The following is a 14,704-nucleotide window of genomic DNA, read 5'->3' on the forward strand; positions in this document are numbered from 1 at the left end:
ATTTGAGATGGCTCTTAGAGTGAATAGAATTGTGTTGTTTAGTCTGATAATCTGAATAAAAATGTGTGCATCTGATCTTATAGTTTACAGAATTTCCAGCAATTTCAACAACAGCAAGCCACTAGCACCAAGGACAGCACCACATCTTGTTCTCAGCATGGGAAAATGTTAGAACAATTTAAAGATGTGCTTACAAGAATTTTGTTTGATACAGTTATGCCATAGGAGCCACTCTCAACTGTTGATTATTTCTAATTAGTAATCTTAGTAAAAATGTACATGCTTTTAAGTCTGCAGAATTTTTAGCAATTCAAATATCAGCAAGGCACTAGCACCAAGGACAGCACCAAATCTTCTTCTCAGTATGGAAAAAAATTTAGAACTTCTTTTAATGAATGTGTTTACAAGAATCTTGTTTGAAACTTTGATGTACATGACTGTACAATGTCTTGCCACTCAAAACAATATCTCCTTTGAATACATGTATTATTCAAAAGCATGTTACATGTACTTGCTACGGTAGCAGAATACAGGTTGCAGAATACAGTGTTTATCTGTGCCCCCCGGGTCAATGGTACATGTAGTTTGGGTATGAAGTAGTGCATCACAGTACTTGACAAAGCTGTTGGTGCATGGTTAAGGAATAATATATGTCTGTTTTGAGACTGCAAGAGTTGGATTACAATGTTTGTTCATAGTGATTTTCTTTGGGTTTGTTTATTTCACCAGGAAATCATATCTCCTATTGGTGCTTTTCAACTTTTCTGCATTTTAACTATCAAGTTGCTTTTTAACTCTCAAGTTAAAATTACAGCAGACAAATTTGTGCTCATTTTCACATATTTCTTACATTGTATGCTGAACTTAAACATGTTAGATTTTTGCACATTGTGAGGCGTCAGATCTTCTTACTTTGGCTAACCCCATACAAAATGTAGGCTAGTAAGAGTGTGTTCCACTATTTTCAACACTGCCACATGTAATATGCCCTAACCGTTCACCCATGCATACTCTAGTAGTCCTATTGACAGAAGAACTGCAAGCAAAAGAAATGGTGACCTATGAAAGACATTGCTGTGTCCAGATGTAACCAGCCATACCATTGGTTAATCAATAATTGCATGGTTGTTAAAGAGATTGAGCGTGATTGGGTGGGACCACACATCGAAAAAGAACGTCTGAGAGACTACCGTTTTTCTGGGACTGCGAGATTTCCGCAAGCGCTTCTCAGCCCATACAGCGTACTAAAGGAGACACCATGCAGGAGAAAGGTCCATGAAACAAGCGGTAAACAAGCAAAAATGGGAGGTTACAAACTATGAGCCAGACCAAGGCATGCTAACATCACAGCTTCCCAATACATATTGTATTAATATCATGCTGTAATATTAGCCTGGGTACCATCCAGGTAGTAGTTTGCTCCTATGTTCACTTCTGCTATCCGTCTGGGAACTGTACATTCAAATCTTTTGGTAGTGACGTCAGCTAATGAGCGAATTAAAGAGCTCTTGTTAAATGACAACAGGCCCTCCTGCAAACGGGCATTTCGGGTGGTGGAACGCCTGTTCGAACGAGCGCTTGTACCCATTCCTTAATTCGCTCAGTTTAGGGACCAATTAGCACCCTTGTCCAAACTTTGGACGATTCCAGATGTTAGAGATGTCAAGGTTCCCAGACGGAATAGCAGAGAAGCGACTGTATATAGTATATAATAAGCGTCAGAGTGAACTACTATCCGGATGGTACCCAGACTTCTGTAATATACATTTTGTATGTAGGTATAAAAAAATACAAAGCCAAAGTGGGTTCAAATTCTTTTCTTCATTTTGACAATAATAGAAGGGGAAAAGTGAAAAAAGTTTTAGATACACCAAGAAGTTACAGCATTTGGCTGTTAAAATAAGGAGTAAGCAAGGTTAAAAGCATATAATAAATTTCAGTTTTCCTAACAAAGCAATAATCACAATCATTATAAAATATGCTTTAAAAATGACAAGCTGTGAAATCACAATTAGTATACATGTATGCACCAAAATGTTAAGGGCAGCAAATCAGCAAAACAAAATCAAAAAGAAGACTTTAGCAATTTTGGGAGGGAAAAGTTGTTGTTGCTTTTCCACTGTTAATTTAGAGAAAAAAAGTTTTTATAGTATAATTGTTGCCTTTGGTCTGATTCATAGAGAAATCATAGATAAAAACAAAAGTTAATGTCGACTTAAGAAGACAAGTTTCTTGGAGTCGTGCAAGAATGCTTAAGAAGTGTCTCCTGTCTTTTGTCAACCACACACGTAGGTATGCTGACATATACATACAGTTATTGGGCAGGGGTGCCTTTAGTATGTTTTTCTAGGAATTTTACAGAATCCATACCAATTTTATTACATACTTCCAAATTAGCACTAAGAAAAAATTCTTACATACTGTGTGTAGAGAAATCTTTCATACCCTTAAATGGACTTTGAATGTTCTAGAACCTTTCTTTTGAGTGATTTTAGTTTGTATATATTTCTTCAAAGTAGATTGTGTGTGTTATCTGCTATGAAAAAATATATATAATAGTATTACAAACTAAAATTACTCAGGACAAAAGTTTTATATAATTAGAAGTCTACTTAAGGGTATGTTACTAAGCAGTAGATAGTAATATATATACTGCAAGATTTGCCAAAAGTCAGTTACTCAAGCAACTGGATATGATTTAGGAAACGGTCAGATGTTTTAAACACCATCTGGTATCTTTGGTCACTTTAAGATTAGTATTTGTTTCTCAGTACAAGAATATATGAATTCAATTAAAATTCATACTAAATAATAGGCACCCCTATTGGTATTAAGAGTTAGAAACAGGACTTAGTGCAATGTATTAAGTACTGTGCAAAATCTACATTGCAGCATACATGCAAGCACAGATCGATCAAAGCTTCTTCCTGTTGTTTCAAAGCGTTAGCGCATGACATTGTTATTTTACAAACCATATGGCACAATTTCCTGCTACACATGCAAGGGAGGTCTTCTGAATCACTAGGCTGGATGAAATCATATTTGTGTCTACCGTACCATCAATCTTAACATTTAAAAAATCATAATCATCTATGATAAAGCAAATAATAGCCAAACTATGAATTGCCCATTAGAACACATGTTGCTAAACGATGTAACAAAGGCTGAAATTTTAAAAGCATTTTATTAGGCATAATAATGATTTTCTGCCAACTATTTGAGAAAACTTGCTATCAAAACATGTAAATAATTTGTTTATTGTCTATCAGTTTATTATAACAGTAGTGTCTGCAGTGATGACATCATGAAATTTTTCAACCATGATAAAAAAAAGAACTTACCTCAATGCTTTCAAAAAAGGGATGTTGAAGCGCTTGTTCAGCTGTGAATCTATTTTTAGGATCTACAATTAGGAGGTGGGCAATCTGAAAGAAAAAATCACACAGTTAAAAAACCAACTGGTTCATATACAAAAAGAAACCAAGCATCTCATGCTGTAAAATATATTGTATTTAGAGTTGTTGTTTTTTTGTAAATTTCCTTGAAGGTTATTGGTATGGCAACCGGAAAAGCATTGCAGGCATGGTCGGCCTAACTTGACTCTTTGCTCTGTCATGCTGGAAAAGGGGATTTGTGACAATAGTGGTGTGCCTCTCTATACATGTAGGATGAACTGAACTAAATTGATGCCATCACAGACGTTAGTGATCCTCCCCTTCCCTTAATCCCAACTACATGTGCAATGTATCCCCCCCATAAGGGGTCATTCGTTGTGACCATGCAAGTAAACTGGTGCGGCCCAAACACACTCTTCAAAATGTTGCACTTACAATGTCCACACCTGAGGATTTTACTATAGGGGGTCCAAATTTCTTGGTGATACACAGTAAGTATAACAGTAAATTACTATTGTAGGGGGTCCGAGGCATCCACCTTCCATGGTGCAGAGTTTTCGAGAATTTCAAGTTAAACTGGTGCATTTTACATGGTATACTGAGGGCCTCTCACTGTCCGAGAGGTCACAGTAGAAGACTGTGACCACAAGTAACATAGTAGCATCCCTCACCAGGTCAATCAGAATTTTATGCTTGTCAGAGGATTTGCTTCCCAATGAAAGCGTATCCAGTGCGTCCAACTTCTTACTATTTTAGAACAGCGCGTCCATATGATGTCTGGACGCATGCCTGGCTAAAATGACGCCTGGAATTATGCTCCTAACTAATTCTTTTACGTTCTGTGTGTTTTGTTGCCTTTCTTATCATATTTTTCTTTCCGCAAGATTTCCGGCCAGGCCCCGGGTTGGGAAGTGGGCCCTAGGCCTAAAAGCCAGCGAGAGCCCCCCTCCCCATCCCTACTCACTGGGTCCTTGGATGTGTGGGAGATGTCTTGCCTGGCTAAAACGTAAAAGCCAGCGAGAGCCCCCCTCCCCATCCCTACTCACCAGGTCCTTGGATGTGTGGGAGATATCTTCCCACTCCGGCCCGTCGAAGTTGTAGTTCCCCTCCATGATGTTTCTCAGCAGCATCATCTGCTTTCGATGCCAGAAGGGGGGCTGTCCAGCCAACCTGACATAACACAACAAGACAAACCTGTCAGTACACATACATATAGGGCTCTTACAGTATACTGTACTTGTACATGTAGGGCAGTACATTACAACTCAAAGTGTTGAAAACAGCTCCAGGGTTTGTGTGGTATAACAGTAGGGTCCTAGGCTCAAACCAGTCATTTTATGGATCCTGTGCTCTTGGGAAAGGCACCTTACACAACTTTTCTTACTCGACCCAGGTGTAAAAATGGGTACCTAGATTCGGTTAGGGAGGAAAAAGGCAGTGAAAAGGAGAGGGTTGGGTTCCGTATTTCAATACCATGCCTTAGATACAGTGGATAGCAACCCATTTCCCTGCCCCTATGGCCTCAAAAGGGCTAATGGGACTTCCTAGTACATTACCTTTTTTATGCAAGTTCGAAGCCTTGCAGAAATGAAACTGCAACATTGTATGATGTATAACATTACCAACCACAGATTGCATCCCATTTTATAGCGAGTCTTTTAGTATTTAGGGTCCAAAATACAATTTTTTCAAATTCTCAAAACAGGGTTCAATTTGCAATATAATGCTAGACGTAAGTCATATAAAGCAAAATTTAATGCTTACAAGCTATATGAGACAAGGCAAGGTTACGAGTGAATCTACTGTAATATTACAGTACATGTTGCAGTGTTCCAGCTTTGCTTTTCAATCTTTGAACTCGAATCTTTTAGTTAGCCAAACAGTCCATATGAAAGTGGTGGATTCAACTTCCCATCGTTGCCTTCTTACAAGTACATTGTATGAGGGAATATGCAGCTAATGCCAATTTTCATTTTTGTTCAATTTGTTAGGTTATCACAATGTTTGCCCAGCTTGGCATGGTGATGGCTTGGCAAGATGATGGCTTAATGATTCATCATCAGAAAGCTAACACAGTTAAGAACTTTTGACAATACACGGTTGGACAAGTCCAATAGTCTGATTGTCCCAGGAAGTAAAAATGCTGATCGGACAAGTGCATGTCCTACCCCACTTGTCCGATCAGGCAAGTAAGATTTTTCCATTGAGATTTGTGATACTTGTTACTTTTCACAGTCATGACATCAAGCATTGGTCTACACAGAAAAATAGAGCCGATACTAAAAGAATTCTATTACTGACAGTGAAAAAACATGTTTAGATTTGGGGCAAGTGAACAGTTGGTTCAAAGAAGTAAATTTCTTATGTACTTGCCTGAAGGGCAGGGCTTTAGCCAGCTCGAATTTTTTTTCCGTCAGCCCAATTTTCATTGACGGAAAAATCCTTCCGAAAATTATTTTTTTCCGTCATCGTTTATTATTTTCCGTCATTGACTACAAAATTTAAACAAAACAATGTCTGCCTCGTGCGATCATTATCACGCCCTTCCGTAACGTCACCATTCACAACGTCAAATAACACACACACGCACGCACAGAATTGAAGCAAACCTGATTAAAGTTTATTAATAAAAACGATCTACTACCTGATGAATTCCTATAATAAAAGAAACTTTACTTATTAGTCTCCGTCTCCTTCAATGGGTAATGGCAAAGCTAGTTCGCATACTTCGTAGTCTTTGATATTCTCGGTCATCGGAAGACAGCGTCAGCGAAAGGACTTCACGAGTCGTGCTACGAATTTGTCAACGTAGGTCAAGGTAGGTAATATCTTACTTTATACCCTACACAATGGTTTCCTATATCGTCAATTGAAAGTTACATGTATACTTACGACATAAAAGGACAACACTAGTCGACGTAACATTCACTGAATTTCACTCAAAATTATGGAATCGGCACCAGGCAACAAAATGGCCGCTAGCAACAACAAGTGCTACGTCATCTTCTGGGTGAAAGTTCGTAGGAACGTACCAACTTGCAATTCTGTTGGGGGTTCATTTGAACAGACGATTGTGATAATGAATGAAAAATATACAATGTCGAGTTTTTCAAAACTTCCTTACTTTACAGTCTAGTACATAAAATACGGTGCAAAAGTAAAGGCAAAAGCTAATCATATTATCTAAGGAGATATAGCTAGCTATATAACATTATGAATATGCAAGTCCCTTTCACTTGGGCAGTTGGACTAGTACACAATTCTTCTGTCCCTTGCAGCTGCCCACCTTACGAACGCCATGTGAAAGTCAAAGTCTGCTCTGTTTGGGCCGTTGATAGCGATCCTCATCAGAATGTCAAGCCGTTTGACAGACAGGGCGTTTCTAAGCCGTGTCTTGATCCTGTTTTGGGTGGAAAAACCCCGTTCACAGTCTGCCGTGTGCATGGGCAGCAGCCTACCTACGGTGGCTAACTTGGCAAGTAGGACACGGCCTCGCACCCCACGTCTTTCTGCAGCTCCAGCAGCGGCTTGTGCTTCCTGGTCGCTAGTTCTTCTTTCGCCAAGAAGTACACGTTTTTCATTGCGGCCACAACACCGGTCTCTGCCCTGCTCACGACCTTCTTCGCCGCGTTGACAATGCTGCCGGACATTTTTTCAGCGCGTTCTGCTGCCTTGTGCGTATTGGAATCCGCGTGATCTTCCAGTGTATCTTTCTGGAAGGTTGTACTTCCCCTTGTGAACTTAGACTTCTTCCGGTGCTTGATGCACAATTTGCAGTACATCTTGTCCTCATCTTCCCTGTACTCTAGCCAGTCACGAAACCTTTCAATGCTTAGCCAGCTCGGCAGGAACTTCCTATTGCACTGTTTCTTCTTCGGGGGGCATGGCGATGACGTGGATGGTTGGACGGTAGGTTCGCTTCTCTTTTCCGACTTGTCCTGGCTTTTCTTCGGCGGAGTTGACACGGATACCGGTACATTGACAGCAGAGACATTAGAGTCGCCTACCTTGACCGAGCTGACCTGCTTCTCCTTCGACGGACTTGCCTTAAAAAAGTCACTCAAGGTTCTCTTCATGTTTGCATTCTTCTGGTACGGGGAGAGGAAACGAAAGATGTGACGATCACGGCTGTTGAAATTCAACTGAGTGACTGACAGTGCAAGCCAGCTAGTGCAAGCGCCCGTCGGACCAGTTTAGTCTTTTGTCATGTAACACTTAGCGCATGTTGTTTCCGTAAGACGCCCGTTGTTTATTTTATTCTATTGTCATGTAACAGTTAGCCCATATGTTGCGCTCGTAAGACGCTCGATGTTTATCTTATTCTATTGTCATGTAACAGTTAGCGCAAGTTGGGCCCGTTCCCGCGCCGTTGTTTATGTCACGTAGTCAGTATGTCGGAGTCGGGCCAGTCGGCCCCGTTCTTTATGTAAATTCATTTTATTGTTATGTTACAGTTAGCACATGTTGTTTAACATTAAAAGTAAACAAAAACGCATATAACAGACTTCAACTGAGACCTTCTGGCGCCGGTGGTCATGGCGCGTCAATTTTCCCGCCCAGTGTATTCTTTTAATGCAAATAAGGAACGCCGGCGCTTGCCGTGCGCTGGGAAAAATCGGCCCGCGGGGGTTTTGGCGTGGTTTTCGCGGCAGTTTTTCGGGTGTTTGGGCGTGGTATAGCCGTACTTTATTTAAATTCAGGAGATTTCATATCTTTCTCCGTGATTTTTTTTCCGTCAAGGTTGACGGAATGGTCTAATTTTTTTTCCGTCACAGGCAGCAAATTTCCGTCAATTGACGGAAAAACGGACGCTGGCTAAAGCCCTGCTGAAGGGACAAGTGAATGTTAAACCCTGCAACACTACACATACAGTGTATAGTGTTTAGTGTATACAGTGTATAGTGTACAGTGTACACATAATGTATAGTGTTTCATTATACATTAATCAATTTACTGTCAAACCAATAGATGTAGCCTTTTTCTTTTAAAACTTTACAATTACTTGTATTAACATTCAATTGGGGTTTTCAAGCAGCCAGCATGGGTCACATGTACATGTACCATCCACCATTATAGTAACTGCTGGCTCAATCCTTTCGCTTGCAAACCACGGCCAGCAAGCGAAAACGTTTAGCCAGCGGTTAGGCCTAGGAAAAAAAAATGTTGTGTTTCTTGTTTCCCTACCTACCCCAGAAAAACCTGCCGACCCTAGACTTTTTTTAGGGCTGGCAGTGGAGTCACATACTTGTATTACACAGTTACAATTTTTATTCAGCCTGCTTCCTATTGAAGTAAAAACACTGCTTGTCCTATCAAGGACCTAATACTCTGTTCAACTGTATTGTTATACGTATCACTACGAGTTTTGGATATTATGAAAAAATTACAAGAAAAAAAAAGATAATCCCTACCTACTGAACCTAATTTCTTCCAGGACTGAAACAGGAAACACAACATTTTTTTTCTAGGCACGCAGGCTGGCACGTACTATGCTAATTTTCAAGCTGTCAAATTTCAAAAGCTTCAAATCCAATTTTCATTTCGGCTCCAAAATTACAAGCCACACTGACTGTCAAGCCCCCCATCGTTCTCTTTGTACTTCTAGCCAACACTTCAAAGGCGTCTGTTCCTGATTCAGCTTTTAGATCTAAAATGAACATGCATTCAAATGGATAGGCTTTGGTTAGGCCATGTTGATTTGATTGCATGGATGACATCTGTGTGTGCATCAATTTTTGGCCGTTTCCAAAAATAAGTAAAAAAGTTTTCAACCATACTGTAAATCGTACAAAGCAGCTAGCGTCAAATTTAGCAAATACAGCGGAAGCCGCTTAATTGCACACCGCATTTGCCAGTGTATTTCGTGCAATTATCTGAATGGTGCAATAAAGCGAAGTTATTAAGCTGGACCGCACCGCCGCGGGAGTTGCGCATTTCGTGCAATTAACAGAAGTGTGCGATTATCCGATGTGCAATTAACTGGCCTCTACTGTATATGCCGTGGATTGCAAGAATAAATATTGGAAAACATATACTAATGTCATAGAATATTCCAAGGTCAAAGAAGACGTGAAAGAACAAAAATTTAAGAATCTATTGTTTGGTATAATACCATATTCTGTGTGTTCAGCCATTTGTTCAACCTTCCTGGCTAATTAAGGCAACCTTTTTTTTTGGTCAAATTTTTATTATTCACACGCTCGCATCGTTTTTGGGTTCCCAGAGGATGTCATCCATACAATCAAATCAACACGGCCTTACTGGCACATTGTTAAGGTTATCGACTGCATGGTCAGCAAATCTAAAGCTTTTATACAATCATGTATTCCTGTCTGCTTTTATAAAGACTGCCCAAATCGATACCAGTTTTTCCATGAATGCTCATAACAGTAGATAGTACACACTTTGCTTTTATAAGCTACAACGTGATCAGAATAAACTTGAATCCAAAACGTCTTGTGCACTTGTGATGGTTAAGAAGACATTTTCTGGTCAAAAAAGAGAAAAATGACATTGGTAATGCAAAATCTAGCAAAATTTACCCGGACCAATATGAAAATCATTTCAGATTCTTTGTTAGTTCTATATATTAAGGAGACTCAATGTTTATGCATTTTGATTTCATTAGGTACAAGTGAGCTTTCACTTGAGCTGGCAACACCCTACCTTAGAAGGTTTGACTTAATTACATGCATGCACGCTTGGCTATAGAGTTTGAAATTATGCGTCATGCTAACTCAAGCAAAAAGAGAAAAACATACACAATACATGGGTGCTGTGGATTGGAACATTTCGTACAAAGAGAACTGGAAGTCTTGGGCTTAATGGAACACTCAAAGATAGTACTTTTTTCCAGCCAACTGGTTTAAGAAAGATCCGTATAGAATACATTCATGGCTTAGATGTTGATGGCTAGATCACAATCTCAGCATGTCACGTCGGCATTTGATAATATCTCTTACTATATCAGAGATCACAGAGACACAAATGCACCGCTTATATCACTAGCATTGAAGTAATATTAGAGGAAAACTATACACTGTATTACATAAAGAATTTAGAGGAATAGTTTTTTGTGTTGTTTTTTCAACTCTAAATTTTCAGTTACTAGTACTGTCATTGCCAAATACTAAATGAAATTGGCGCTTAGAAATAATTACAAGCAATAATCATATAAAGGCAATGGATAAAACCTGAAGATGCAAGATTTAATCCCAACAATAATATGATAGGAAATTATACAAACTTTTCAAAGAACAACATCATCTTAAAGTTTACAATTGTTATAGGATAAAGTAATGTGATACTTACAATGTATACATGATCACACCACAAGCCCACCTGAAGGAAGACAAACAATGAATAAAAATTTAGAAGAAATCAATGCAAAAACTGAAGCTTTACATTGCTAAATTTTCTTCCAACACAAAATACATGTGCACAAACTCTAAGGTACATTGTACGTGATCTATGTATACCTTTCTGTTGGAAGAAAGTTTAGCATTGTACCACGTAACATTGTATATATGATTACTACCAACACAGATGAGCTTCCAGGATCACCAGAAACATAATTCAAATATCCTAAAACAACAGAAAGTGTATCTTATTAGTAATACAGTAGAAGCTAGTTGATTGCACAACGGATTATCGCACACTTCTTTTAATTGCACGGAATCTCCAAATCCCAAACCAGGGTGGTCCAGCTAGATAACTTCACATTATTGCACCACCCAGATTATTGCACGAAATACACTGGCAAATGGGGTATGCAATTAAGCGGATTCTACTGTACCTGGATGTCTAACCTTCATGGACATATCAAAATATACTCATTTTGTTCATTTCATTTCCAAAAACTGCCATTTTCTTAGGCAGCTACTGTAACACTCATTTTCACTGGAGTCAATACAGGAAATAGGCGTAAAGTGCCTTTTCCCAAGGGAACAACATCGGAACCTAAGGGATTCAAACCCAGAACCTTTAGATTCAAAGTCAACAATCCTAACCAAAAGAATACCTTGCCACCACATACTATTCTCCAGTTTATTTAGAGTAGCGCTGTTTGCATAATATCATAACCTTTAAATGTCTTTCTAGCTTATTTCTCATGCGTAGTATGCATCAAAATCAAACCACAATTGCAAGATAGATTGATTTTTAGTGACAAGCCTATAAAAGGTTAGGCTTTGAATTCCGTATCAATTTTTAATGAATCCACCACACCTGTACTTTTAGTCTGGTGTGACCTCCAAACAGAAAAATGCAGGTGAAATCTTTGGCCAGAAAAATCAATGAAATAGCTACAATTATTCTAAAAAAATACAATACTGTATAGCTTACAATGGATCAAAGATTTTTGTAGAGTAGACCTTAACAGCAACAGAGAATTCAATGCATGTTTTCTAATATAGAAATTAAAACAATTTCTGGCACTTATTACATAATTTTATTTGATTAAAGCTGCATGAGAGCTTTCTTCCTGAGTTATACACGGACGAGTGTGTAAGAAGCAAAACTAGATTTTTTTAAATCATTCTCAGATTAGAGGTACATATAAAAAATCTGGCCATTTAAAATTAAAACGCATGACTGTATAAACAGGATACTGGGACAAAATTAATGTATGTCAAACAAAGAGATCCTCTAGTGCACCTAAATGAAATTTAGCATTCCAAATATCTATAAAGTTTATCTAGATAAAACTGATAAACTGAGACTAACAACATGCACGTACAGAAGTCTTTTAAAGGGGTTAAATACCACTGTGACATTCTTATACAAGCATAAACTACAAGCAATGAACAGCACCTACATGTAGTTTACTCTGTATTCAGAATCATATATCGTCCTTCAATTATCCAATAAAATACTTACACGGCGTACTCAATATCCTCGTGATAACTACACGATATCTCGCTGCTCGTCACAACCATCAGTACGCGCCCCAAGTCATGATCACACGGAGCACGAGAGAAATTCGCTAACGCCCTTCAGGAGAGTCGACCACCCGGGGGAATATGTGGTATGGAAATGGACACAAGCGCGTGTGGCTCTTTTTACAGACGCACTATTAAGTGTGGCTGACGTGGGGATTTGATTGATTGTTTGATGGTTATATAACGGTAACCAACGGGGCTCGAAAGTATGCTCGCCAAGTAACTCAAACCGTAAGGCATTAACTACATGTAGAATATGCATTCTTAAATTTCAGCCTACTAAAGGTAGCAGTTTGACAACAAATTTGTATCATTCATGGGGTTAGGCAGTTACGAGGGAGAAAGACTGAAAGGGCTAAAAAAAACTGAATGCTGAATTTTTCTTCAAGTTGACGTTACTTTTATATTTAAAAAAAATACATGTACGTTTGATAGAGATGCATATTTCATGGAAATCACCAACAAACATGTGTAAATGCCCATGAATGAAGGTTAGACATTCAGGTAATAAGATTCACCAAATGGCAATTACACATTCAAACAACCAGGTATACAGTCAAACCTGCCCAAGACGACCACCCGGGGGACCGGAAAAAAGCGGTCGATTTGGACAGGTGGTCGCTGAGAAGAGTATCGACTCAAAACATGCCCGATGCAAAGTATAAATGGTTGACGTTGTGTTTAATGGCAAATAGCAAGCACACTGCATGCACGCAAAGAAGCGAGGTCTTTAATGTCGAATACAACACGCACACTGTAAACTGTCAATTTAACCCCAAAATTCGACGCAAACTGGCCGATTTCGGCACAAAATCACGCTAATTATCATAAAAAATCGATGAAAACCTCAATCTCGAAAATGATGCGGTCGTTATAGGTCCCAATTGGGGCCGGTCGCGGTCGCGTTGGCCAGGTGGTCGTTGAGAAAAGGTCGCTTAATGCTTACGTCAATGGGAAAATAAATCGGGACCGAGAAAAAGCGGTCGAAATGGCCAGGTGGTCGCTGAGAAGAGGTGGTTGCTCTGGCAGGTATGACTGTATATGATTTTGGAAAATCGGACTCCAAAATTTGGAATCTATTAAGTGACTGGATTACAAAATTATATTCAGTTGCTTGATTAATAATAATTTGCTTTTCGGCATACATAATGTATAATAGTTTAGGGATTTCAATATCAACATTTTGAAACCCTGCTGTGATAGTGACTCGCATGTAGTGCTACATACTACATACATCATGCACAGATTACTGTAGTTATAAAAACTTTTGCAATGGTTTTATGTTTGTGTGTTTTAGTAGTGGCTGCTCCATGAAACTTAACAATATAGTGTCTATTACTGTACATTAAGTTACTAAAGTACTGTCGCGAACTTAAAACCACGGTGAACGCTCATTTTCTCCTTACTGGGAAATTAACTCAGCAAACGTAAAGGCATTTACAGTAATTTAATCATCCTCTAAGCCTGAGTGTAGTTTTGAGCCCTGTATTCACACAGACAGAGAACTCCCAGACATATTCAGGGTGACCGTGCAATCCCCGGGGCACGTTGGGTGGAAATTACCTACTGGTGCAGATTAACTACATCAGGGTAAATAGACAGGACTGGCATTCATCATTAGGCCACGGCAATTAAATGCTATGTATGGCATCTTCATCAGACTCAAAATATAATGTGAGAAAGCGAAGAAATATGTATTAACTAAATAGAAAAAGATTTGTGTATGAGGAAGCTTTAGGCATAAGCCTCAAGCATCAAACCTCTACTACTTATTGAAAATGTCTATGGTGTGATGACTCTGTCAATTACACAAATAGCCCGGAGATTTTACCTCAGGTCCCTATCTGGAGATGTGGTTATATCTCATTTCATTAAACCTTATAATATGTCACATACAATTACAGTATGTACTTGTAAAAACATTGTATCAGATAGCTTTAAACTTGTATATATGATGTAATGATATTGTTACAGTCAATAACACATGCTGAAAAATGTTTTCTGCAATATCATATCTGAAAATCAGTAATGTTGAAATTTTTTTTATTGATTGTGAAATTAATATTTATTTTATCAATATTGAGAATGAGTGTTGTGATGGATATAATACATGTAACTTTGCTATTTTAACTTTGCCAATACAGAAACATACAAACATTAAGGGCCCTTAATAATGTAATCATTATGGTAAATACCAAATCTATAAGCAATCATACAGAATATACAGTGTCGGCTTTATGGATAGACAAATTTTATGTACAATTTACTCTATATGCATTGACTCTAGTCTGGAAGGCTAATATTGCGCTTGAGTGAGACCTTTAACGATTAAATGTACCATCTGTTCTTACTTAGCTTTCTTTAAAGCTC

General features: G+C 38.6%; 1 protein-coding gene across 3 annotated transcripts in view; it reads right to left on the reverse strand.

The window, feature by feature from the left end:
- Window positions 1–14,704, reverse strand: part of LOC118426605 (phosphorylase b kinase gamma catalytic chain, skeletal muscle/heart isoform-like) — a 33,793-nt gene that overhangs the window by 8,512 nt on the left and 10,577 nt on the right. For 2 of the 3 annotated variants that reach the window (XM_035836098.1, XM_035836097.1), the window contains exons 8-10: window positions 10,707–10,736; window positions 4,442–4,565; window positions 3,342–3,425 (exon numbers count right to left, since the gene is read on the reverse strand). In XM_035836098.1, coding sequence (XP_035691991.1) covers window positions 3,342–3,425; window positions 4,442–4,565; window positions 10,707–10,736 — 238 coding nt within the window. Of the gene's footprint in view, window positions 1–1,190; window positions 1,245–3,341; window positions 3,426–4,441; window positions 4,566–10,706; window positions 10,737–14,704 lie in introns of all 3 variants that reach the window. The other variant, XM_035836096.1, reaches the window with a different exon arrangement.

The sequence above is a fragment of the Branchiostoma floridae genome, chromosome 11 (genome assembly GCF_000003815.2).
Source record: "Branchiostoma floridae strain S238N-H82 chromosome 11, Bfl_VNyyK, whole genome shotgun sequence".
NCBI lineage: Eukaryota > Metazoa > Chordata > Leptocardii > Amphioxiformes > Branchiostomatidae > Branchiostoma > Branchiostoma floridae.